The sequence below is a fragment of the Solanum lycopersicum genome, chromosome 1, assembly GCF_036512215.1.
Source record: "Solanum lycopersicum chromosome 1, SLM_r2.1".
NCBI lineage: Eukaryota > Viridiplantae > Streptophyta > Magnoliopsida > Solanales > Solanaceae > Solanum > Solanum lycopersicum.
In genome coordinates this window covers 81,896,476-81,922,188 of record NC_090800.1, presented here as the reverse complement: position 1 = coordinate 81,922,188, position 25,713 = coordinate 81,896,476, and the positions used below count along the sequence as shown (strand labels likewise).

The following is a 25,713-nucleotide window of genomic DNA, read 5'->3' as shown; positions in this document are numbered from 1 at the left end:
TTTTCATTTAATTAATTTCTAAAATTTTGTTCCATGTCATTATTTACTAAGGTTTAACATATTTTTATTTTGAATTTTATTATGATTATAAATATCAATAAATTAGAGTGTAATGCAATTTTACTATACTAGATGGATTGTTGATCTTGAAAGAAATAAAAAATAATTGAAATTGCCATTAAAATTATTTTTAAAAAACTCAAAAGGAAGCTTCAAAAGCTTAGATAATTGATTTCTCAGGTATACTGATTTTGTTAGTTTAGTCAATTGGTTCATTATTTATAGTTTATTATAATTACTTCGTTTTATAGATGAAATACAATCTTGCTTTATTATTTTTATTTAATTAATTTCTAAAATTTATTCTCTGTCATTTTACCGAGGTTCAATAGATCTTTAATTTTGAAGTTAATTATTGTGGTGATGGAAAAATAAAAAGTTAAGTAAGCAATTTAAGATTATTTTCTATGATGCAATTGACATTGGATAACACATGCGATGCACGTGTCCAGGAACTAGTAAGTAAAAGTGAACGAATAGAATAACTATCATTTTATAATTAACAGAATAGTTTGGTGGACCTTCGTACTTGTATCGGATTGTATTATGGACTTTTTTATTTAAATTTTTATCATCTGGACTCCTGAACTTAACAAAAATGAGATTTTTAAATCCCTCTAACCATGTTTGTACCTCACTCTCCCTTATATAGATGACATGTTATATCAATGTCATATATATTAATATCAAGTCATAATTTTCTTTATAATAATTTTTTAATTATTAGTAAAAATATTAAATAAAAGATAAATTTTAAAAAAACTATTTTATCAAATAAAATAAAATAATTATTTTTGTACACCTTTCCTCCACCTTCCCTAACCCACCATCACTGTCAAAACTCCACCATCTCCATATCCCTATTTTTTTCTTCTTCGATTTATTCACAATCCAGCAATCTGATGAAGTCATGAAACTACTTCAATCCCCGCTAGTATCATTTTAATCTATTATTGACAATTCTAATCCTCCATATGTTCACTATTTCACCACCAAATCGGCGTCGTAAAAACCATTAGAATTCAATTGTAAAACCCAATTTAGCATTTTCAATTTTTCGGCATGGATAGCAATACAAATTGGTCGGAACAAGGTAGAGGATCTCGTCGATGCCGGAGAAATCGATTGAGTCATTGCGCCGTCTCCATTTTTGATAGCGGCGTCCATTTTTGCCGGCGTCATCGCCAATTTTACCTGCGAGATCAAAGTAACAACAACCTAAGTCATCTAACAACTACAATAACAATAACCAAGTCACCTAACAACCTGACCTAACCAAACTTTTCATAATCCAATGCTAACTACTATTTACACCTCAAATTGCTTACAAATACAAGAATAATTTTATCAATTTCTGATTTTTCTTTGCTTATTATGTTCAAATTTTTTTGCTAAATTCGTTTTTTATTTAGGGTAACAAAAAAAACCAAGAAAGAACTTGAAAAAGAGCAAGAAAGGCAAAAAAATAGAAATTCAGGTACGTGAGAGGAAAAAAGAAGGAAAGTGATGATTGAAGAGGAAAGATATAAGGATAGGTTGGGAAAAGAAGAAAGAAGTGAAAGAAAAATGAAAAATAAATAACAATATGGTGTGGATAAGAAAGAAAAATAGGTTGGACTTGGGGTGACAGGAAAAAAAGTAGTGTGGGGAGGAAGTTGGAGGTAGTGTGAGGAAGAAGATGAAAATTTTTTCCTTTTAAATTTATTTTTATTAAATTTTTTTTTAATAATTTAAAAGTAAAAATTGAAATTTCAAATATCATCTTCACTTGCCTTTACACGTGTGTCTACACTCTAGTGCCAACTCATCTATATTAATGTCACATAAATAGAAGATTCCATAATACAATCTAATACAAATACGAGGGTACTAAACTATTCTGCCTTTATAATTTAGTTAAAAGTCTAATACACAATTCTAGTAGATATAAATAACAAGAAGAAACTCTTGTGTGCTTGTGTTCTGAAGCATGCATCTCATACAAATTCTTCTGTTCATTGTGTTGTTGCTACTCATATTAGTATGTAAGTTTAATAATCAATTGAAATTATTAAACTTACCATAAATTCTGTCAGTACTCTTTTAGGTTTTAGAAACTAACCTAATCGATTCAGTAGATAATTAGAACCCTAATCCCCCTCCCACAGCATCGCCGCCGATTACAATGTCGGAAGAGAAACCACATCTCTCCGATTCCCTCATTCCTCGCCTCCAACAGACCCTGACTACATGCTCTCAGTTGATTGAAGCCGGTCACTTTAGCGATTCCGATGGATTAGTCACCGAGCTTGCCGATTTCCTTTCTCCGATCTCCGTCTCAGTGGTGGAAGAACCATCAAATCTGGATTTAGAGATCACATCATTCGAGATTCTTACTGAAATTCATTCTTTCATAACTTCACCTTCCAGAAACCAGCAAGTTATTGATGCTTTGTCCTTTGAGTTGCCCAAGTTGGTATGTAAATATGCATCTGCATCCAAAAGATGCTCTGAAATTGCTCAACTCATTGTTGAGCATCTCGTTAGTATGTGTTCTCCGCGGGAAATGCTATCGATTCTTTGCGAGGCGCTAAGTTCTCCAACGGAAATGTTTAGGGTTCCTTGCTATTTCTCTCCTCTTATTGGTGGCCTCGCTAAAGTTTTAATACTCATCAAAAGACGGCAATTTGAGCAAGTGAAAGCTGCAGTTCCTGTTATTCTTGGTGTTTTAAAGTCCATGTCCTTAGAGGCAGACGAGGAAGGCAAAGATACTGAGGACATATTCCACAAAGCAATTGCTATTGCAGATTCAATACAAGCTGTTTGCGAAGGGTTGGAACAGAACGATAAGAAAAAACTCTGTGCTCTGTTGGGCATGTTCGTCTTGCAAGTCATGGCTCTTGTTTCAATTGCAATGGGGCATAACATTTCAAGTGTTCTTCCCATTATGGTACACCTATCACAGTTTCTTCCAATTTGTGGTTTATCATACGAGGGATTAATTACTGGACATGATGTCGATAAGTTTGCAACCATATGTGGAGATGATAACATGGCTTGCTTTTCTCATGTCAAGCATGGTGGATCACTTGCAGTAATCTGGGGTTACAAATCCAATGAGACATGTACAGATTTTGAAGCAGTGAAAAATAAACTTCAGAAGAACCAGACTAAAAGATGGCAGGCAATAGGCATGTTAAAGCACGTCTTCTCAAGTGTTGATCTATCATGGGAATTGAAAGTGCACGCTCTTGATTTCCTGCTTTGCGTCATGGATGGATGTACGCATCAAGAAATTCAAAATGATGCAATGGACTACTCCACATATGTGCCTACTCTATATGCGTCATTGCAGGCGATTGAAATGGTCATTATATATGCACCGAATGCTGTTTTGCGGAAGAAATCTTTTGATGCTATGATGAAAGTGCTTGCAGATGTTCCAAGTTCTTTAAGGTTTGACATCTTAACGGCTTTGATACAGAACAGCCAGTCTTCTTCTATGATTGCAATCCTCTTAGATTGTATCAGAAGGGAAATGCACGAGGAATATAGTAGTTGTATCTCACTGAACAGTCAATGTCTCTCATTTTGGAGTGCTAGGGTTGTGGAACTAGTAGAGCTGGTTGTGAAGCCTCCAAATGGTGGCCCTCCATCTCTTCCTGAGTACGGTGATGCTGTTTTATCAGCGCTCAATCTCTATCGGTTTGTAGTGATCAGAGAGTCAACAGGAAAAACAAACTATACTGGAGTGCTCTCGAAGGACATGTTGCAGAAGGCTTACAACGAATGGCTTCTTCCTTTGCGTACATTAGCCACAGGAGTCATGGCAGCAAACCAGCAGGATCATGACCAACTAGCATTGGACACAATGTGTGCCTTGAATCCCATTGAGTTAGTTTTATATCGCTGTATTGAACTCGTTGAAGATAATCTGAAACATGCATAGTTTTATCACTAATATACCAAAATATTATAAATAATTGAGAACCTAATTGTGAGAGTGTTTCGCCTCGGCTTTGCGCTTTCTAATGGACCTTAGAGCAAATTTACATAAAACAAGTCTCCACCTGTTCTATTTCTTGTATGTTTATCAAACCACTTTGTCCATGCTCAGACTTCAGTTCAGTTTATGCTATTTTTATCTAAACATGTTTTTTGGAGTATTGATTTACAATAGAACTAGAGATCAACATCTGTCGAAAACTAAGGTAAAAAAGAAGGGATATAATGAGATAATTACATAGAGCTCGAAAACTTCTGTCAATTCTGTTGCAGCCACTCCTGAATTGCAGAACGGAGAGCATGGTTAGGAACAAGGTTCTTATGGGACAGCGTGAGGTTTGTCATGGGGGAGGTCTCATGCCCGCTATCCAACCATCCTCTTAATGCTTCTGCTTCATATGTGAAGCCATCTGCTGCTACTACAGGATCTTGCATGATTTCCTGTTGTAGTGAAACACATGAACGACAAGAAATGATTAAAATGGATGATTTCTGAGAGGGAAGAACAAAGAAAGCACAGACTTTCTTTTCGATTGAAGATAAAACCGAGACTTTCTTAACTACCCTTACTTCCCCCAGTTGGATGGTAAACTGTAAACCAAAAAACAAACTTGCACGGGTTATAATCTTGCAGAACTGAGAACCGACAGTAAGGGATTCTGGTTTCTAGTCAAATGTGGTGGTTGGGGGTTCAAAAGAGTGAGAGATGCTAATTCCCCAGAACTATCTGACAACTAGAGCATTTAACTCTTTTAATCGTGTGTAATGACTGCTCAGTTCAAACTGTACGGAACTTATAATGAGTTGACTGCTAGATTTAAAACAAGCAATATACTAACCTGAAATATGGGACAAATAAAATAGGATGGGATGTCACAATGCTCTTCGGAATCTATTCTAAAAGATGATGCCCCACATGAAGCTCTCATTGGTTCAAGCACCTTCCACACCTCTGAAGAAAGTTCAGGCCGGCACCTACTGTTCTTATCACAACAACTCATAGCTAAGTGAGCCAGCTGTTTGGCTTGCACAAATGGCCAGTCTCCAGCAGTTGGATCCAGCAAATTTTTCAAATTTCCTTTATCCAGTGCATATTGGATTTCATTTTTTATCCCGAATGCAGATCTTCCAGTTAACAACCTAAGTAATATAATCCCAAACGAATAGACATCGGACTTTCGAGTAAGCTCTCCTGTTTGGAGGAATTCAGGGTCCATGTATGCGAATGTGCCTTTCGGGTCAGTTCTGTAACAAAGTGTAGTACTATTTTCTGAAAATTCATCTTCTGAGAGAACTCGACAAATTCCAAAGTCACTAAGCTTGCTCACAAAGTTCGCATCAAGCAAAACATTTGCTGGTTTTAGATCACCATGAATTATGCCCCGAGCAGTGCAGGAATGGAGGAAGATGAGAGCACAACAGAGCTCTGCTGCTACACGGATTCGAGTTTGCCACGACAGTGGAGGCGTGTTATCTTTGCAGGTAAGACGATCTTCTAGGCTTCCGTTGGGAAGATACTCATATACAAGAGTCCATGCTTCTGGACACGCTCCTATAAGAGTGACAACATTTGGATGCCTCAATTTGCTTAAAATATTGACCTATATCATACCAACAAAATATCATGAATTGTCCGAAAGATATCTGCGGTAAAGAAATAAAACGTTGTGTTTAACATGCTTAAGAGAGAAGCAGAGTATACAAAGCAAATATACGAAGGTAAGTAGAACAGAAAATGGACTTAAAGAACATACTAGTATGCATCAAATTGAATAGGTGTATATACCACTGAGCATGGAAGATATCAGGTGTACTGATACTACTCAAGGTTTATGTGTAAACAAGCCCTACAAGGTAATACATTCTAGCAAAACAGACAAGATGACTGGCTTTTAGATATTTCAACGTGCAGAATTATCTCTAGATGGGATCACTAAAAGTTACCCTTCCAAGATAAACCTATTGGTCCAACCAACATAAAATCCATTTAGCAGAAAATTTACCATCTAAGAGGAGATTTGTGGGAGAGAACTTCTTCAGAGATGAAAGGATTGTTCTCGTTTAGTGAGTGGGAAATGGCAATGAACTAAGTGTAGCCACAATATATTGAATATGATACCTTTTAAGATCAAACAATTCCCTCGAATCGAGGATGATTGTATGTGTGATAACATCTACTATACCAAATAAACACGAAAGTACGCTTACTTTTCACTATTCTTTTGTGATACCACCATCAGCAGATATCACACCAAACTAAGTATTTCTGGGTTTAGTTGTTTTACCTCCCAAAAACAAGGATATAAGTAGAATATGCACAAAACAAGGTATACAATTGAGAGGGAAAATATCAAGACCCAAAAGAAATAGAAATTACACAATAATTCAGGAGACGACACACATTTTAGCTTCTATGGACCGACACAGAATTAGCAAAACACAAAAAAATCTGACCTCCTGTTGGAACTCTGAGGGCCCTTGCAAGCTATGAGGGTGCAGCATCTTTACTGCCACTTGTGTGTGACGAAGAAGGCCTCTATAAATGCATCCATAACCACCTTCGCCAATCTTCAAGGCTGGGTCAAAAGTCCGAGTTGCTTCTTCAATTTCATGAAAATAAAATTCAGCAAATAGTGAAGATGTAGATGTTAATGAAGACCCATCTGAGTGCTGTTCCCTCAGTGCCTCTGCTGATTTGAGTGCTTCATCACGCTCCACCTCCAATTCATCTCTCTCCTTCCTGTACTTCTGCAAAAGGTCGACAGCAGAGAACATTTTCTGTTCCAACTCTTGTACCTGAGCGTCAGAAACTAAGAGTTGACCCTCCAGTGAAGAGTTCTGTGCTTGAGCTGCTTGCAGATCTCTCAGAAGTTTGTTTAGCTGTGCTTTCATCTGATCAGCTTTTTCTCTGTCTTTTGCAAGTGCTTCCTCTATTTCTCTCCTCCATCTCAACTCATCAGCATAGAATGTTTCTGATGCTTTTGCCTGAAACAAAACTATCAGAATAAGAATCTCTGATTCTCCATCATTCCCGCTTCCCTAGGAGAGTTACATGCTTGAAAGAACAATCTCCTCCTCAAAAATGGCAGCCTAGGTCTTACCGTCTTATCTCAATCAAATTAAGCTTCTCATAAATCAAGCAACGAACGGGAACTTGACATAAAGGGGTAATATTTGCAAACAACTGAGAGAACAAAATTGTAGTACCATAACATTCAGTTAAAAGATGACGTAAAATATAAAATGAATAAATCACCCTTCGTCTAGCCTCAATTGCATCCTTTTCCGCTTTCCTACGCTTGATTGATTCTTCAAAAGCTTCCCGCCTAGCGGTTTCTGCTTCTGCAACATGCTGCTCATATCTATCATAGAGTTCATCGTTCATGCTTCCAGCTAGCTCGTTATTCACCTTCTCTGCCTGTATCTCCAGAACCATCCAAAATTTAAAAAGCATATTAATTCTGATTCTTTGAACAGAAATGGCCCATTTCATTAGGAAGCAAGAAATGAAGGAACTGCTTGTGATTTAGCAATTTAAAGAGACAAAAGAAATAACATGATTTACTTACTATACTTGGAGCAGACGACTGATATGGATCGAAATTGAAATAGCGCAGTCCGGATGGATCGAATGCAGTCTCGTTCCTTTCAGTCTTTGAAAAGGAATCATCAACCATTTCAACAGATGAACTTGGTGAAAAACGTGAAGCCACTGAGGAACTTATTTGCGGTATGCCATCCCAGCTATCAGCACTTCTATCTGAACTCATAAATGGAAAATTAGCCTGTAAAGTCCCAGTAGAGGGATGTCCAGAGAAGATTGTCCCATGACTGTCAGAAGAAACTCTGGGATATTCTGTAAAAGCCCCCCTGAGCTTTACTTGTTCGCTGTAACCTTCTGTCGCAGATCCTGATCTCACAATAATATCATTAACTGGACTTGCTGGAACTGACAGTGACACACTGTCTGTATTAAGTCTGTCTGACTTACTTTCTCTGCAGGACATAATGTAGTCACCATTTAGAGTTCCCCATGTTTTCTAAGTGACATAAGAGAATGAACCCCATCCTGTCCCAACGGATCACGCATCCCAATCCGAAGGGAGGTCAATCTCCCGGGAGAAACGGCAGACACAAAAATCCATAGAAAAATGATATTTACAAAACAACACAGAATATTGTACAAAGTTATCCCCACTTGTCCACCCAAATAACATCCAAAACAAAGTTTCAAGATAGATTCAAGTATGAAAGGTCGTGTACCTTGTAAAAATGAGATTCCCTTTGCATACAAACCAGATGCAACAGAATGTGGGTGCTTGTAACCGTACATAGATAGCTTTCTTAGACCTAAGGTCAGACATTTTCCTGAAATATCATTCATTATAAGAGTTCAATTTTCAGCTTGGTACGTTATGCAACGAATCGACTTAGATTTATCCATCACCTTCCAAAAAAAATATAAAGAAAAGAAAAGAGGCAATAAATCCTGAGATAGGAGGGGTGGGGGGTGGATGGGGCCGACGGACCTCTTGGTTAAAACGAATTAATATGTCCGATTCATATCTGGTAAGTATTTAGATGCACAGAGGAAGACTGAATTAAAATAATGATGGGCCAAGAAGTGAATGATAGTCAATTTAATCTGCCAGTGCTCAAAGAATAGGATAGGTATTGGAAAAAGAAAAAAGGGAAAACCAGAAGATCAGGGGAAAACAAACTAAATGAACTAAAGACACCATAGACCATAACACTCTTGCAGAAGGGGGTGGGCTGCACTAAGACACCTTTGGTAATGCATGAAAACAATATTTCATTTTCAACTTGCATTAATCATTCGAGCGGTCCATTAACTCCCATGCACTAAGAAACTTAAACACACAGAGCTACAAGAAACCTTAGGTTTACTCCAAGTACGTATCCTCACAGCTCACAGATCTTTCTTAGATAATACATCCATCAAAGAAGCTTATCAAAAAGAATGAGATCAGAATTTTTAACATGAGCGACTTAACAACAATGCCTACAAAAGAGAACTAAACAAGATGACAGGGGGACCACAATATAATTGAAATTACTTTTGGAAGAGTGACATTCCTACAAAACTAAAGTGTTTCACCTGGTTAGCGATAAAGAGAGCATGTTTAACAGAAGAAGTTCTGCAGAAGAAAGAAAGGCAGCTGGTCCCTAGGTGTTTTTTGTGCAATTTGACAGGGGAAACAAATAACCATCTCTTCCTGCATTGTAAGTTTACTGCTCAAATTCGGAACCTGTTTCTCAATATCACAAACATGAACTGGACAATGCCAGAACATACATCAGATCTGTTGAGCTGCTGGATTAGGAGGGGAGGCAGTAAGAGTCAAAAGAGATGGTGGAAGCTAAAACCATCATGTGTATGGTGGCCAGATTGAAAAGAAAGAAATGGAAGATGTTTTAAAGATAGATCCAATTTCATCCACAATGTTAAATCGAATTGTATAGTATCTCTACTTTTTTTGGCGTAAACAACTTTGTATAGACGATTAGATCGGATTATAGATTTGATAGGAAATCTGTAATCATCCTTTTGTGGAGGTAGCCAGCATAGAATTCAACCTTACTAGTTTCAAAAAGAAACAAAAAAAAAAAACATGAGCGAGTTAAGTGGGTTTTTTTTCAAATATTCTACTGACTCCCAGAGGCGGATCCAAATTTAAATTTAATGGTTCAACTTTTAAGATTCTTAGCATTGAACTGATAAAATTTAGGGTTTGTATCTGTTGTTGAAGTGTGGGACCATTTCATCTAAAAACTTAAACAAGGTGTCAGAGCAGGCAAAAGTCCTGAGATTGAATCTCAACGCCACCCATATCATAAAGAATTTCCACGTTCATAATTCGTGAAAAGAATTAGGCCCGCACATGAGGGGCGTCTTGAGAATATAATTAATTAATAAAAGTGTGCTCTCTCTAACAACTTAAAGTTTAGATGAGATGGTCACACACTTCAACAACGTCCAATAGTTGTTGAGATTTTAGTAGGGTTTTTACACATACATCTATATTCCACATCGATCTCTCTACCTCCAAAGTAGGGGTAAGGTCTGCATACACACTACCCTACCCAGACCATACTTGTGGTATTACACTGGGTAGTTGTTGTATGTAATATTCCGCGTCAAAACTTATCGGTTCATCGGAACCCATAGCCAAAAAGCTACATCCACCACTTATGACTTAACTTAAAATGCTAGCATTTCTGTATTTGAAGTGAAATCTAGAACTTGGAATGATGAAACTAAGAAGCCAGCTAATCAACTAGATACACATGATGAAGGAGGGGAGGAGATGGGACCTTTCAAATCATTTTTATTGTTTGTCGCTTGAATTCTTAACCAAACAAGAGTACCAAGATATTCACTCTATATTTTTAGTCAGTGACATTCAAGTAACAGAAATTTTTACTTTGAGTAGCACTTGTTTGCCGCAGCTCCCATAACAAGCTTCCCTATACCATGTTGCGATATAAGCTCAACTATGCCCTTCTCAATCGAGTCCATTTCAAGGACAAGTTTATCAGCACAAACCTAGAATAAGAAACAGACAGATTATAGGAAGTACAAAACATCAACTCAATCAAGAGTATAATAAAGGAATATGGAAGTGTAAACATTCTTATGATAATTAACGATGTGCAGACTGAAGCTCTGAACTCAATATCTGTTGCTTGTATCAAATATTTGAAAAAGGAATCTGGCTTATGACTTCTACTTAATACTTATCCACGTATACATTGGAGATATGGGGTAAGGGAGAACCTCCATTACAGTTGCCAGCAAAGAAATTAATATTCACTACTCTTCCAGTAATGCTCTCAAGTTACAGGCAACCAAACAGTTTTCAGCTTGCAATATTTTCACCAACATCAATTTTCTGAACAAGGCAAATTGAAAAATGAAGCGAACTATTGGTGCAAAAGTCAAAGACTATACCCCAGCTCGTCCACAGATCAGAATATATTTTTCCAGGATCATGTGCATGTCTTGCTTTTCCTTCTCATGGTACGCCCTGACTTGGTGCACATCCAATTGATCTATGTTAAACTTTGTACCCACTGCAAAAACCGTTCAAGAGAAAATGTACACACTTGTAAATAAAATTCGTGATGAGACTAACCTTACCTAGTAACCATCATTCTACTATCGAAAGGAAGTTAGATAAGTTATGGAGAAAAACGTCATCTCAAGCAAAACAGTTCTCCTTCTATTTCTTTTGTCCGGAAAATGGAGTGCCGGTACTTAGATTCTGGGGATCATTACAGAATCAGAAAAAACATCGTGTACTTAAGTAAAGAATTAATCATTTTTCAGGAACAATTTGTCTTAAAACCCAACACTAAAAACATTTCCAAAATTTCCAAATGAATGAGTGAGAGAAGTTCACGAAAATTTTAATTGCAAAAGTAAATTTTGTTTTGTTCTATTATAATTTCTTTGAGAGTCGTGCGGGCAGGTTTGACAGAGCTATAAGAGGAACAAATATTTTGATCTGTTGTAGCCAAATATCAACTTTTCCTTTTCTTTTTTCCTCGTTAAATTAGCAAGCAAACAAGAATTCTCTCTACGCAAAACCCCACTCCCCGCCAATTCTTTTTTTTTTTTTGAAAAAGGAAGTCTGCAATGAGATTATTCAACACCACATCATCAGCCTTGCGCCTCATATATCAGGAAAATGTAAGGGATTGATAAGCTTAATCCTAGCAACAATTGCGAAAGAAATGGTAGCATCCTCAAGTTTGAAAGCTCACAGAACTGTAACCTAATAACTGACCTTTACTTAGCTGAATTCTAGGCATAAAAAATGTTCACAAGTAGTTGATTAGGTAGGAATGTTCATTAAAGAATGAAAAACAGATCCATTAAAACATAAGAGTTGAACCAGAGAATTACAACCAACTATCTCAAGCATTTCCAGCAGTTGATGCTAATAAAGCATACAAGTTCAATTATTTATGCCTGAACTATCGGTATAATACCAATTTCTCTAAGTCCCAACTCTCAGCATCAAACAACAGACGAACCATCATTTGACTTTACAGGTCTAAGCAACAACTACATACCTAGTGTAGTCCTAAAAAGTGGGGTGGGGGGAGGGTGGGGTCTAGGGAGTATAGAGTGTAAGCAGACCTTGCGCCTGCCTCATAGGTAAAGAGGTTGTTTTTGAGAGACCTCAGTTCAAGAATTTACTGGTCTAAACGAACATCAGAAATCAGTGAGAAAAGGGTTCTAGAATTCTAGATAGAATAAAAGGGTGAGAAAAAGCAAGACAGTTCAACAAATCAAGCTAACTCAACAAACCACCTTTTCCACAACACCTTAGCAATCAAAAATTAAAAAAATCAAAACTTGATAATCAAAAATCACATTAATTTTGGAAGAAGTAAAAAGAAACAAAATAAAAAAGGAGCTGATTACTCATGGGTATCTTCTGAGCAGGAGTATGAACATGAACAATGCAAATTTTCCTTCCACCGGACTTGTGCAAAGCCCATGTCAAAGTCGGATCAGTCTCCTTCAAGTCTTTCCCGACAGCAACATACATCACATCGTCGACCACCACCGGCGTTGCTGGACTTCCTTTTTGCACGATTTGCTCACTCAAACTCAGACGGGACAAATCAACTTCCGGGTACCTTACCGGACTCCGCCGGACTACGGATGATGGAGTCTCCAAAGCCATTTGTAACAGTATAACAACCTAGCTAATTTTCTGCCTATACACACAACTAGACTTACAACACAAAAGGGTTTTAACTTCACTTCATCAACGAAAACCCCATTGATTTCTTTGGGTTAAAACAATCAAAATCCCAGTTTATACACACAATTAGACTTACAACACAAAAGGGTTTTAACTTCACTTCATGAACGAAAACCCCATTTTTTTCTTTGTGATAAAACAATCAAAATCTTAGTTTATACACACAATTAAACTTACAACACAAAAGGGTTTTAACTTCACCTCATGAACGAAAACCCCATTGATTTCTTTGGGGTAAAACAATCAAAATCCCTGCTTATACACACAACTACACTTACAAGTTTTGAGCTTATCTCATAACCCATTGATTACAATCAAATTGTCTTTGTATACACAGAATTACAGGTACAAGAGAGTACGGGAGGAATGAAAAAAGCCCCTTGTTAGCGATGAAATTGAGGGGAATAGGCAAATGGTGGATGAAAAATTTACAGAATTTTTTTTTTGTGAAAAAGAGATAGTTTGTCTGAAAGTAAATAGCAGTATATGGTGTTATAATCAAACCAATAATAAATTAATCACATGATAATTACAACTAACTTACCAAATGGAGTATTAAATTGAACAAGTTTGATGGTATTGATTTGATATTAATAATAAATTTAATAAGTAACCAATGCATATCGTCATTGAAGGAATTTCTGAGAACACTTCAATTTTGGTCAACTTTTCTCTCTCTGCTTCCTTTGTACTGTTTCAAGAGGTTTTCTTCTTCCTTGACACCGAAGCTTCTGTAGCTGATGAGGCAATTCCAAGTAGATATGCACTTAATTGATTTTTTTTCTTCTCAACTACTTTATTTTTTTTAAAAAAAAATTATTTGCATGGATATTTATATCAAGTTAATGCAATAAAGTAAAATCAAGTATAAATTTAAACACATGATTTAAACACGTGGTATAGATAAGTTTACACACTTGTTTACTTAATTATTCTTATTCTTTTCAATTACTTATTCACTTTTAAACTAATACACCTATTAAGAAAATAATAATTGACATAATGAGTTTATTATTTTATCCCTAGTAATTATGAAATACATTAATAAAAAACTTACTCTAATATTTTCAAAAATTTCTAATTTTTTAATTAAAGATGTATTAGATAAAAAAATTTAACTCTTTTTGATTTATCAAAATAGATAAATAATTTTAAAAAAAAATGAAAAAAAAAATATGGATAAGTAATGAAAGATATTTGTTTTGATTTTTTTTTTGGTTTGGGGGTGGGTGTACGTTTTAATCTAAAAAGTAATTATTTTGGAGTGTAAAATATTTAAAGAATTTTTTTACATATTACAGTATTATAACTTTTTTTATTCAAAATGAAATTGCCTAATAGGACGATATGATATTTTAATACTCACTCATGCAATTTCTAACTCATTCATTCAAGATGATATATTAACATTAAAATCAGTTTTTTTTATAAAAAAAAAAAGGGTGAAATTTAAATTTAATCCAGAGATTAGGAGATATTCAACAAACAAAAAAAATATTTAAAATCAAGATAACCATTAAATTGAGTTTTCAAAATATCCTAAGAGATATTTCAATTTTTTGTGAAAGAAAAAAAATATATCTTACACTCTTTGAATGTCTTCCAATTTAATAAATTAAATTTTATGTTCAAATTTATGAAATACTTAAGAAGTACTATATGTACCATTCAAATAATTTTTTCCTAATTTCCTAAAATTCAACTCAAATCGCACAAAAAGAAAATGAAGGAATGCATGTGCTAATAAGGTTGCTTATAAATAATGTAAAACAAGTTATTTTATCTTTTATTAATTATTCTCTTCATTTTAATACAAAATTGATGTATATATAATATCTTTGTTTACTGACGAAAATCAAACTTATTAACATGCTTGGTATATACATGACTGTAATTTATTTAATTTTTCATCCACTAATATATATACTTGAGCTCGATTTATTATGAATTTACGCTGAGAAATTCCATATTAAACATTCTCTTTACTATTGACGACTTGTAAATATCGAAATGTGATTACAATTAAACTAAACCTTATCTTTACCTTCTCCCTATTACTTTTTGTAGCGTCACCCGTTATTTTGTTATATTCCTAGTTCCATATATACTAATAATAATATTCGTTTTTATTACTTATTTTGTACAAATACACGTATATCACGTTGCTATAATTTGAAGCTTGTTTAAAATTGTTTTATGACATAAGCTAAGCATTACATATTTTATTATTTTAATTATTACTATTATAATCTCTCCAGGTTAAAATTGATAGCCAAATAAAAAAATAGAAATTATATTCATCAAATGCATTTTAAAGTTGTCCGAATAAATTGAATGCACACTGTAACTAATTAAACGACCAATATTACCTCTTAATATATATCAAAAGTGGATTTTCAAAAAATGTTAACATGAAAATGACAAACATGCCTTTTGGATTAAAACTTCTTGCGTTTGTTTCATTCAATATTTCCATTATAAACTTAAATATATATTTTTAAAGAAAAATATATTCTCTTGCATTATAATTTGTAACAAAAGAATTATGTAAATTTATATTATTTGGAAAGTGTCGAGACTTAATGTAATTAGACCAAACTAGATTGTAAATTAATATAATCTGATTTATTACAATAAATGAATGACCCAATCAATGTTGAGATGGATCGTTTTGACTTATTATCGTAAAAGATATTTTTTATTATTATAATGTAACTTCCTACAATTTAGTATTTGGATTTTCGTAAAAGAGTACACAAAAAAGAAATTGACCGACTATTAATTTGGGCTAAAAAAAAATTATTACAAATTAAAAAAAATGGTATTTTTATTCTCTGCGTTAAGACTATATTTTTATTTTAGTCTTTGTGTTATTTAACTTAGTATTATTAACTTTCAATTATATCAAGTAAGTGATTTTAGTCCGTCGACTTACAGATTCAAAAAATATTAACAGAGAGTTCACTGCTAAAAAGGATAATTTAGTTATTTCCTTTTTAATTCCCTCTCTTTGAAGAACAAGCTAAGTTTCCCCTATCTCTATCTAGAAGAACAAACTCGTCGATTTGAGCTACAATTTCAAAAACCAACTTGATAGGCATTAACCTTCCCTTTCACACCGACGAACGATAAATTATGCAATGAATGATTCTTTTAATTTTTTTTTGTATAGTTTTCTCAAGCAATTACTTTAAAATATCTGAATTATCTCTTTTAGCAGTAAACTCTCTGTTAATAGTGCTAAATTAAATAATACAATGACTAAAATAAAAAAATTAACCTTGACATAGGGATTAATTTCACGGAGACCAACCAAAAAGACGAGAACTTTAAAACAATAAGATAATTATATCTAATAAATAATAAAATATGTATTTTTATTATCCCTTCCAATACTTAAAAATAACAATATTTTGAAACGATAGCTTGTTTTGGTGATTAAGTATCTTTGTTCAAATCAGATGGGAGAATAAGTGAGAACAGTACTGATCCTTTCGTTTTGGAGTAAAGTTTAAAGTTAACTATTTAAAAAAAAATGACTTTTCATATTTCAGAAATTAACAATTTCATTAAAATTAAAAGTTTATATCGGTTATTTATTTGAACAATTAATTTTTTTTAGCCCAAATCAGTAAGCACATTTTCCTTCTTTTTTTTTTTTCATTTCAAATCAGTTTGAATAAATGTCTGAATTTAATGTCAAATATATATGCAGTGTAAAATAAAGTTTGTACAAAACTATAACCCAAATTCCTCGCAATTTCAAGGCAATTAATTATTTGACTTTTATGAACTGAGGTTGCAATAACAATAGACAATATAATAAAATTGGCTGAAAATACGAAGGTAAACGAACTTTTTTTTTCTTCAAAAATAATTAACTAAGAAAGAAAATGTTACAAATTGCTATCTTATAAGCAATTTATAGTCGCTAAATCGATAATTCTCTTATTCACGCTAGCAAAAATTGTTCATAGGATATAAATATAGATCGTAATAAATTTTACATCAGATATGATTTGATGTCAATAATATATATTCTATACGCTAAATTTTCAACCCAATTGCGTTGGCTTCGTATTTTACGTTTTGAATATATGTTAAAGAACTCCTTAATTGTCAATCTCAAACTCTATATTATATACCCTAAAATACATATAAAAAATTGTCATAAAAGTCGTTATTTTAGGACCAAGTGAGGTGATATACAAGGAATATTCCATGAGATACTCAATTCATCATATATTTTTTCTCCTCTTAAATGTAGTACTTAACTTATTAACGTGTCTAGTCAATGGTACTCTAACCTTATCAATCTGTTTTTTTTTTTCGATTACGATGTGAATTTATTTGCCACGTTCTTGAATATAACTAGTTAATAGTGATGTATAAAAAAAGACAAAAAGATAGAGAAGAAATTTATACAGACGATTAATTAATATATAATGTGTATCTTTCATACATTTTGTCATCATGATTATATTTTAATGATTTAATGTAAATAGTTAGAGATCGACATTTTCTAGATCTTCAACAAATAAAATGTTCATGCATGCATTTTTTTTCTTTCCTCAACTATTTATGTATATATCTTTTCTCTGGATTAACGTTTTCGTTAGATACTCAACCTTATCTCAGATATTATTGTATTTCAGTTAATATTTATGTTTAATAGGTGGAATAAAATAGATAAAGATATCTCATTGGTTGAGATACGTTATGAAATTATTTAGTGTTTGATAAGATAAGTTAATCCTAGAACTAGGTGATAATGCCATAACAAAATAAAATAATTTTATATGATATCTCGAAATAATTATTCTTATTCCGCTAATTAAGCGAGCCATAAGGGGTGTGTAAGTAAGGATGTATTTGCTCAAACATCACATCATTTCTATTTGTTTTTCAACAAAAAGTCAATGCTGATTAATCTCCAGACCCATTGATACTGTCTAAATTTATGTGACATTTTTTGTTCTTTCAGAATCAAATAATTAAATATAATCGAAAATTTGCATATAAATTTTTTATTTTTAAAAAATAATAATATATATATATATATATATGTATATATCAAAACTACGTAAAATAGTACTATAAATCGACAATTCAAAAAATAAACATAAAAGATATACCATAAAAATAGAGTTATTTGAATCTCAAAATTTAAAAACTATCATATAAATTGAGACAGAAAAAGTATTCAGTTTGTATATGATAGTGTATATGTTATTTTGAGTTTATATATTGTTACTCCACTTTTTTGAAACCAATAAAGTTCTAAGAAAAATCTAAACATATCAGATAAAAGGGACTTAAACATAGATTTTAATTACTGAAGATTAAATAAATCATAAATTGCAAGGATGGAAATCAAAATTTTATCAAAATAGAGTACGAATATCCCTATTTAAATTGTCTGAACTAAACGGGCCTAGTGTCAGATAAAATGACTGGGCCATAATTATTGGGCCCAAATTAATGAGTAGAGGTCCATCAAAGCCCAAAAGTTACATGTACCATTTTCCCCAAAATATTTGAAATTTCCGTGTATATAAACCCACACTCTCCCGCTGGATAATCAACGCAAATCACACTTCCAAGTTCCAACTGTTCGACGGAGCAAAATCGCAGAGGAATTCAAATGTATTTACAAATTTGATTATATCTTCGTCTGTTAGGGTTCTGTAATTGTTCAAATTGAAGTTTTAATCTCTGGAAGATTTCAATTTTTATAGTATCTGCAAATGAAGTTGAAGATGAACAAAGCATCGGATCTCAGCTCTATATCCGTTCTTCCTCCTCATGCAAGGTAAAATTCTATCTCAGTTTCACGATTTCATCTCTTTGCATTGTTTAGCATGAAATTGCGTAGCTCTCTGTGTTTCTGCCTTTTGTTCGCATGCATTTCCAATTTGAATGTTTTGTGTGCGACGCACATAGCGTGTTGGAGTGAGATAGAGAGAATTTTACTGTAAATTTGAGCTTCTTCGGGAAAATTTAAGGAGGAACTAAGCGCACATCTCTCTGTTTTGCCTTTTCTTCGAATGTATATTTTGAAGATTTTGATGTTCTATCCACACATATGCATATGTATACATGTTATTTGTTACATGTATGTTTATATGGATGAGAGAGGTAGAATTTTTCTATAATATTGAGCTTTATTTTTGTGTGATGATGATATGAGAAGAACGCCAAGTGCGGAACCGCTCTGTGTTTTGGCCTACTTCTCCGTGTTTGTGCGATTTTTCTCATACATTACAGGTATTTTTAAATGTTTTCGTGTCCAATATACACAAACTGTATATATACATAAATCTGTCTATGAATGCATGAAGAGAGATAGAGAGATTTTATAATAATATTGATCCTATCTTGATGATATGCGAAGGAGGCCAAGTGTGGTACCAAGCGCAGCAGAGTCTTCCGTTTTTGGGAAAAGCCAACCCTCACAGGTTCGGTCACAGCAGCAATCACAACAATCCTTCTCACAGGGATTTTCATCTCAGCAAGCAGTCTACTCTCAGTTATCACAGAGCTCTCTGGATGATTTTGTCCCTAATGAGCAAGTAATTCCTCCATCTCGCTCCTATCTCTTAGTTATTCGAAGAGAAGTTGTTGACGAAATGTCATTTGGTATACTATACGAAGGAACTAGTTCATTTGGTGTGGAATTGATAATGATAGACCTAAAATCATTTTTGTTAGCAACTTCTGAAGAATGCTTTAGATTGTCTAAAATGTATTTTGATGCTTAGCAATACTTGAATATATTATATTGTTGATAATTGTTGCCTAGGTTACTTTTCAGTGTATTTTTGCATTAGTATGCTTTATTATGCTTGAAATAGATGTATTTAGCTTCTGACTATGATTTACTTTGTTAACTGTTGCGTCAACACAACACTCACTTTATATGACGTGTTTGATTTAAGTGTTATATTAGTGAGGCTTGAAAAAATAGTAAATTTAAGTATATTTGAACAGCTTTGAAAGTTATGGAAGTTGCATAAAAGATGAATGATGCCAATATTTTGCAAGGTCCTTATATGGAAAGTAAGTCAAACAAATTGGGATGGAGGGTGAAGTAAATATTATTTACCATCTTCACCGTACTGGACAGTGAATCATAAATTCTGTTGCCGCATCTGTCAGAATGTTTCTTATCGGTATATGAAAAAACAGGAGATTGTCACAGTGCACTTTGAAGTGGTTGTCGGCAGTAGGTCGTAGATCTTCTTAGTGTTCATATACAATTAGTTAACTAATGGACTTTTTACTTTTAAATTAATCATATGTCTTCATGTTTTCAACTCTGTCCTGTGCCAGGGCACATAGTTCCATAGAACTTCCCACTTTATACATTGGAACTTTTTCTCATCTCATAGGAAACAATATGCTTTTATGGCAATTTTACATCTTAAAGCAAACAAATGTTGTAACTGTTAATAATTTTAATGCAGAGATTGGGTTCTCAAGAAAGAGAAAATTCAGCAAAAAGGATGAGCTGTTTGCCTCATATCAACTATACACGAGAAGAGACTCAAATGCAGTTATCAAAACCTTCGACCAATTATTTGCGCAAATGGTCAGTTCCTGAAAGCAAATGTAAGCACCAAGCCACAATCCACCACCATAAACTACATGCTCTCAACTTCTGTTTAAAAGTTAAGGAAAATGTACTCCCGTTCAGTGCTAATTTGCAGCTGGAATCATCGGACTAAACATGTTTATGAATTCTAATTTTTCTGGGCAGACCAGATTGAAGAACTTGAACACAAAATTGGAATGGTAGAGACTTTATTAAGCAGGCAAGGAATGATCTTAGATTCTATTCAGAGTGATATTATGCAAGTTAACCGGGGAACAAAAGAGATGTTGATGGAGAGTGAGTATTCTCTGCCCTTCTAATTTACGTGATGTGGCAAATAATTAGGAACTCAAAGAGCCCATATCATTAGTCTACGAGTGTGGAGTTTTGTCTTGAGAAGCCTGCTGGTTCGATTAAAACTTTTACTTGCAAATATTCTGGTGGATGTAATAATAATGGCAAACCTAAGACATTTGTTTTTCTTCTGAATTTTCTTTCAGTGGAAAGCTTACGACCAAAGTTAGTTTCTCATGATGAACTGTTGCAATTGATGGTAACTATGCTTAGCTTCTCTGCCTACATCCAGAAATTAAGTGCCTGTTTGATTTATCACATTTCCTAATCCACGTGGCATACAATATCTAGAACAAGGACAGGGAAGATCTGAAAGCTAGCCTTGAGGGGACCTTCAAATCTATGTTTGAAGAGCTTAGGGAGAACAAATATCAAGAGAACATCAGAGATCTTTCATCACTGCTTAGAGCTATGCCCAACAAACTTGAGATGTGCATTTTGCAACTTCAAACTGATTTGAGCAAGACCTTAGCTAAAGAGATTCAGGCATGTTGCATATTGAAACTGACTTTTTTAATTCATATTTAGGCTACCCTCTGTGGTTGGATTAATACTGTTTCATCTATATTCTTATTGCTTGCAGATAATTGCCCCCCGCCCAGATTTTCATGGACAAAAACATGAAACCGCTCCAGTCGATCCTCCAAAAGTATGTTTTTGAGTACTCTTTCTTCAAATTCCATATGATTTATATGAGTATTTAGTATATTGAAGAACACAATCAGAAGTTATAATGCATTTGAACATTTGTAGGGCATCAATGATTGTATCCCTCCCCGTGAAGTGAAGTTGCTAAAGAAGTAAGTTCTCAAACTTCCTTCTCATCGCCATCACTGCAGCCTTAGTTTTGAAATCTTTAAGTAGCAATTAGTAATCGGTAGCTCTCCAGTATGAAAAGTTCATAATCACTTGGTGGATCTCTTATTATTTGCATCATTTGTGTGCAATAGGCATAAGAGGTAGTCATTTCACAATGCCTCTGAAATGTGTGCATTGACATTTGAGAACACTTGAGGATGGGATACACTCTCTGTCATCAGGAACTACTTAGGTGACAAATAGATGTGAAGATTCACGGCATAGTGTCTTTTGATCCATATCATAACCAGAAAGTGAGTATCCCCATTTCTCACATTAGCTATATGAAGGACGAAAGGGAAAACAAAGGAAAGCGCTACCCTTATTCGTCGAAAGCTAGCCTTCATGATAAACCAAATGAAATTAGAAAAATTTAAGAACTTTGCTATAGCTTCAAAGAAATCTTTTAGATTCTTGTTTACAAAGTTTTGCTGATCTTTCTTACATTGAGCGACTTAATTCTTCATTGCTGTGCATTGCAAATCACCAAACATTTCTTTTCAATTCTGGTTCAACTACGAATCTCAGAGATCAGAAAACAACTACTCCGCCGAAGATAGAAATGGGAAGCTGGACTACAGTTAAAATTAATCAAACTTGTATGAAGCAGAAAATTCCCATCAGAAGTCACACACAGAATGAAGCATTTCAACAGGTAACTCTCTCATTGTCCTTAAGCAAACAATTGTTTGTTGTGTTATGAGCAACAGTTGCTTCCTTTGTATGAAATGGGAAGCTGGACTACAGTAAAAAATAACCAAACTTGTATAAAGCAGAAAATTCCCATCAGAAGTCACACACAGAATGAAGCATTTCAACAGGTAACTTTCTCATTGTCCTTATGCAAGAAATGTTTGTTGAGTTATGAGATTCAGTTGCTTCATTTGTTTGAAATGGGAAGCCTGGACTACCTGAAAAAAATGACCAAACTTGTATGATGCAGACAATTCCCATCAGAAGTCACACACAGAATGGAGCATTTCAACAAGTAACTCCCTCATTGTCCTTATGCAAAGAAATCTTTGTTGAGTTATGAGTAACAGTTGCTTCCTTTGTTTGAAATGGGAAGCCTGGACTACAGTAAAAAAATAACCAAACTTGTATGATGCAGAAAATTCCCATCAGAAGTCACACAGAGAATGGAGCATTTCAACAGGTAACTCCCTCATTGTCCTTAATTGTTGAGTTATGAGCAACAGTTGCTTCCTTTGTGGCATGAAACATCCAAAAAAGAAAAAATTGTCTTTTAGATGTTGTATTTGTTATATGTCATAGTCCACCATGTCTTAGGCCTTCAAGTTTAAGTAACAAAACGTCTTTGTTCAGCACACCACATTTTTTGATAACTTGAAGCTGTGTCATCCTTATTCTCAGAGCTGACATCTGGCTATCCATTTCAGGAAAGGGGATGTAGAATAACCATTGAATCTGATGAGGATATTGACGCGGGATTTTCCTGCTTGCTTGAAGAAAATGGAACAGGTAATTTGCACTTCTTGCCTGCATCATTCATTTTTGAGGATTTCACAATAAGCAAAGTTATTCTACATCCTGTAATTGATCAATGTGCTTATTGACCCATGCTTGTTGAACTTATCTAATGAATCCAAGATCTATTTAGATGTATATCAAATTATATCTTATATCTCAAGACTGACTACTGACAAGAATGACTTTCCATACTTCTAGTCAAGCAGAACACCTAAGATTTATACTATGAAATCAAATACATTAGGTAACAAGTCAGAACATGTCTGAAATCCTGAAGCATCTGGTACACTCCATACTATTATGTTTTTTCTCAAACCAAAGAGAAACTGATAGCTCTCTGTTCCCTTTGTCTGTTGGGGTACAGTAGGGAATTTGAACCTGTTCTCAGGTTTAGTGTCCCGAGGGATCTTGTTTATTTTTCTCTGGAATAGTCACATTTCGAGTCTGTCTAAAATAAGAAATTTTGAGCATCATAACTGCAGCAGCAGTGTTCTTCTACACACACTGAAACAATCAATCATATACAGTATTTTTTTTGTCATTTGCTAAGATTTGAGTGCTTAAACTGTCTTCCCTTAAAACACCCAGGAATTTATCCACTAGATGATGCAAAGGAAGAGAGTGCACGCATATTAAGGAAAGCAAGGAGGCGAAAGAGAAAGCATTTTAACACTATCATTATAGATTGAAGGTACACAGTGAATTTATAATCTGCTGAATCAAGGTCCTGTGATTTGATAAGCAGTAAAAAATGTATTATTGATTCTTCCGTCTTTCTTTAGCCAATATAGGACATGTTTGCTATTTGACTTTTCATTATTATTAGGAAGTCCACGACTGACCGTTACATAGCAAGCAAAATCTTTGTTGCTGCTGCAATACTAAGTCTTAGGTGATTGTATAACGAGATGTCAACAGACTCAGTTCCATAAGAATATGTAATGCACTAGGTTTATGTAAGCAAAATGATTACGATGTTTTAAATTTTGAATTGCATAAAGTTGCCTGATTAGATCATTGCATCTTCTGTATACAATGTTTTATTAGCTAATGAGAGTAAATATTATGCTAGTAAATTTTCAGCGTGTGATATTATACCATTATAGAAGTATATAATATGGAAATGAGAATCCTTTTCAACTATGGAAGAGAACTTCGAAACACCTAGTAGAGAATGAAAGCTTATCTACCAAGGGAAGAAAGGAAGGTACTTATTCCTGGACTTGGATGGTCCGTATTTTTTATTTGGTTACATTCTGTACTACTCTTTTGTCAAGATCCTGCAGCCTAAATAAGAGAATCACTCTCTCCTCGTAACTCTTTTCACGTAATTTTCCTTAGAGCATAAATATCGTGTGGAATTTATTCTTGTTTGCTCATAAGAATCTATAGATCATCTATCATGTTCCTTGCCTGTTGCTTTTGGTGTATGTTGGGTTCCTTATTGACTTAGTCCAAGTCTAAGTAGCATAGGCATTACCAGCCACATCGAATTGCACTCGTGGTGTATTTTTATTAATGTAATTAAGAAGCATGCTCAATATAAATTCTCTACAAGAGTCATGCGTGGGTTGCTTCTCCTTTTTTAATACCATCCAAAAGTCCAAACAAACTTTCGTTGGCTGTATAAGGAAGTTTCCCTTCCTGCACTACCTACTATGCCTCCATACATGACTGTAAAACTCCTTAAGTTTAAAACAGTCCCTTTTGTAAGTTGAACAAATTTTCAGGACCCACATTTTAATTGAGACAAATGAAACTTTTAAGCATCCTAATTGCTGTTCTTATTCCGTAATTATTTCAATTTATGTGATATAAGTTGAATTAACAGGGATAATGTGAAAGAAATGTAGACTTCTAAAAGGGGATCTAAAAAGTAAAAACATCTCTTTGTGGTTACAACGGTAAGTACGGTTATGGTTGGGCAGGTCTCATGATATTAACATTTGTAAATGTTAATTGTTTAAAATATGAAGTTGTGTCATCCTTCTTTTAGCATACTAATAACATTAGGAGTATATGGTGATTTATTCATTTAATTTAACTTTCTCAATTCTCATTTATCTAATTAGGCAAACAGCGGACTTTAAGTTCAGATTACTTCCCCTTTTGAATAAGAATATCTTATTCATGAAGGTTTAGGCTTTGAAAGTCTTTATGTTGACTGTTCAATTATCTTTTTATGTAGTCATGGTTCTTGCCAACTTTTCATTTTTCCCAATCTAATTTCTTTTTACTTGAATAATTGTTTGTTGAAATATTTGTTTAATCCAATTGCTATATCCGTCTTGTCATTGCTGTCTCATGATAAACGACTAGGATTTGCTAATCTTTTATTTCTGCGAGCGTATCCGGGAGTCACCGGATTCAGGTGAACTCATGCACTCTTTTCGAAATCATATATACAAGTGTGTTTTTTTTGTAAAAAATATTTAAATTATAGATGTGTGAACATACACTCAAAGTATCATAAAATGTTGTGTGCTGATAATGGGGCGTACCTCTCTAACTGATGTTATAAATTTTGGTTTTTTATCTCTTGTTTTATTTTTCTTTCTAAAATTTGATAAC

At 34.0% G+C, this 25,713-nt stretch overlaps 3 protein-coding genes across 9 annotated transcripts; 2 read left to right on the top strand and 1 right to left on the bottom strand.

Annotated features, from left to right (window-relative positions):
- Nucleotides 1–2,009: 2,009 nt before the first annotated feature.
- On the bottom strand, nucleotides 2,010–13,616 carry LOC101249019 (U-box domain-containing protein 33). Of its 7 annotated transcripts, none has more exons than XM_004229840.5 (9): nucleotides 12,500–13,616; nucleotides 11,018–11,139; nucleotides 10,491–10,612; nucleotides 8,308–8,412; nucleotides 7,614–8,040; nucleotides 7,301–7,468; nucleotides 6,499–7,029; nucleotides 4,884–5,645; nucleotides 2,010–4,485 (listed from the first exon to the last, which is right to left on the bottom strand). In XM_004229840.5, exons 1-9 carry the CDS (start codon nucleotides 12,762–12,764, stop codon nucleotides 4,303–4,305), a joined length of 2,685 nt encoding a protein of 894 aa, XP_004229888.2. In that variant the 5' UTR covers nucleotides 12,765–13,616; the 3' UTR covers nucleotides 2,010–4,302. The 7 variants fall into 7 exon arrangements, with proteins under 7 accessions (XP_004229888.2, XP_010326469.2, XP_019071646.2 ...); XM_010328167.4 differs by having other exon boundaries at nucleotides 7,301–7,462; nucleotides 12,500–13,606; XM_019216101.3 differs by having other exon boundaries at nucleotides 13,390–13,578.
- LOC101254132 (aberrant root formation protein 4) lies at nucleotides 2,225–4,202 on the top strand. Its single transcript, XM_004229858.5, has one exon. It carries the CDS (start codon nucleotides 2,225–2,227, stop codon nucleotides 3,986–3,988), a length of 1,764 nt encoding a protein of 587 aa, XP_004229906.2. The 3' UTR covers nucleotides 3,989–4,202.
- Nucleotides 13,617–18,413: 4,797 nt separating the features above from the next.
- LOC101262968 (putative recombination initiation defects 3) lies at nucleotides 18,414–24,154 on the top strand. Its single transcript, XM_004231138.5, has 15 exons — nucleotides 18,414–18,491; nucleotides 18,584–18,657; nucleotides 19,240–19,417; nucleotides 20,312–20,456; nucleotides 20,605–20,736; nucleotides 20,940–20,992; nucleotides 21,085–21,279; nucleotides 21,377–21,442; nucleotides 21,547–21,593; nucleotides 22,180–22,306; nucleotides 22,428–22,472; nucleotides 22,595–22,639; nucleotides 22,763–22,807; nucleotides 23,052–23,133; nucleotides 23,731–24,154. The coding sequence occupies exons 2-15, from the start codon at nucleotides 18,593–18,595 to the stop codon at nucleotides 23,829–23,831; spliced, it is 1,326 nt and encodes a 441-aa protein (XP_004231186.2). The 5' UTR covers nucleotides 18,414–18,491; nucleotides 18,584–18,592; the 3' UTR covers nucleotides 23,832–24,154.
- The last annotated feature ends 1,559 nt before the right edge of the window (nucleotides 24,155–25,713 follow it).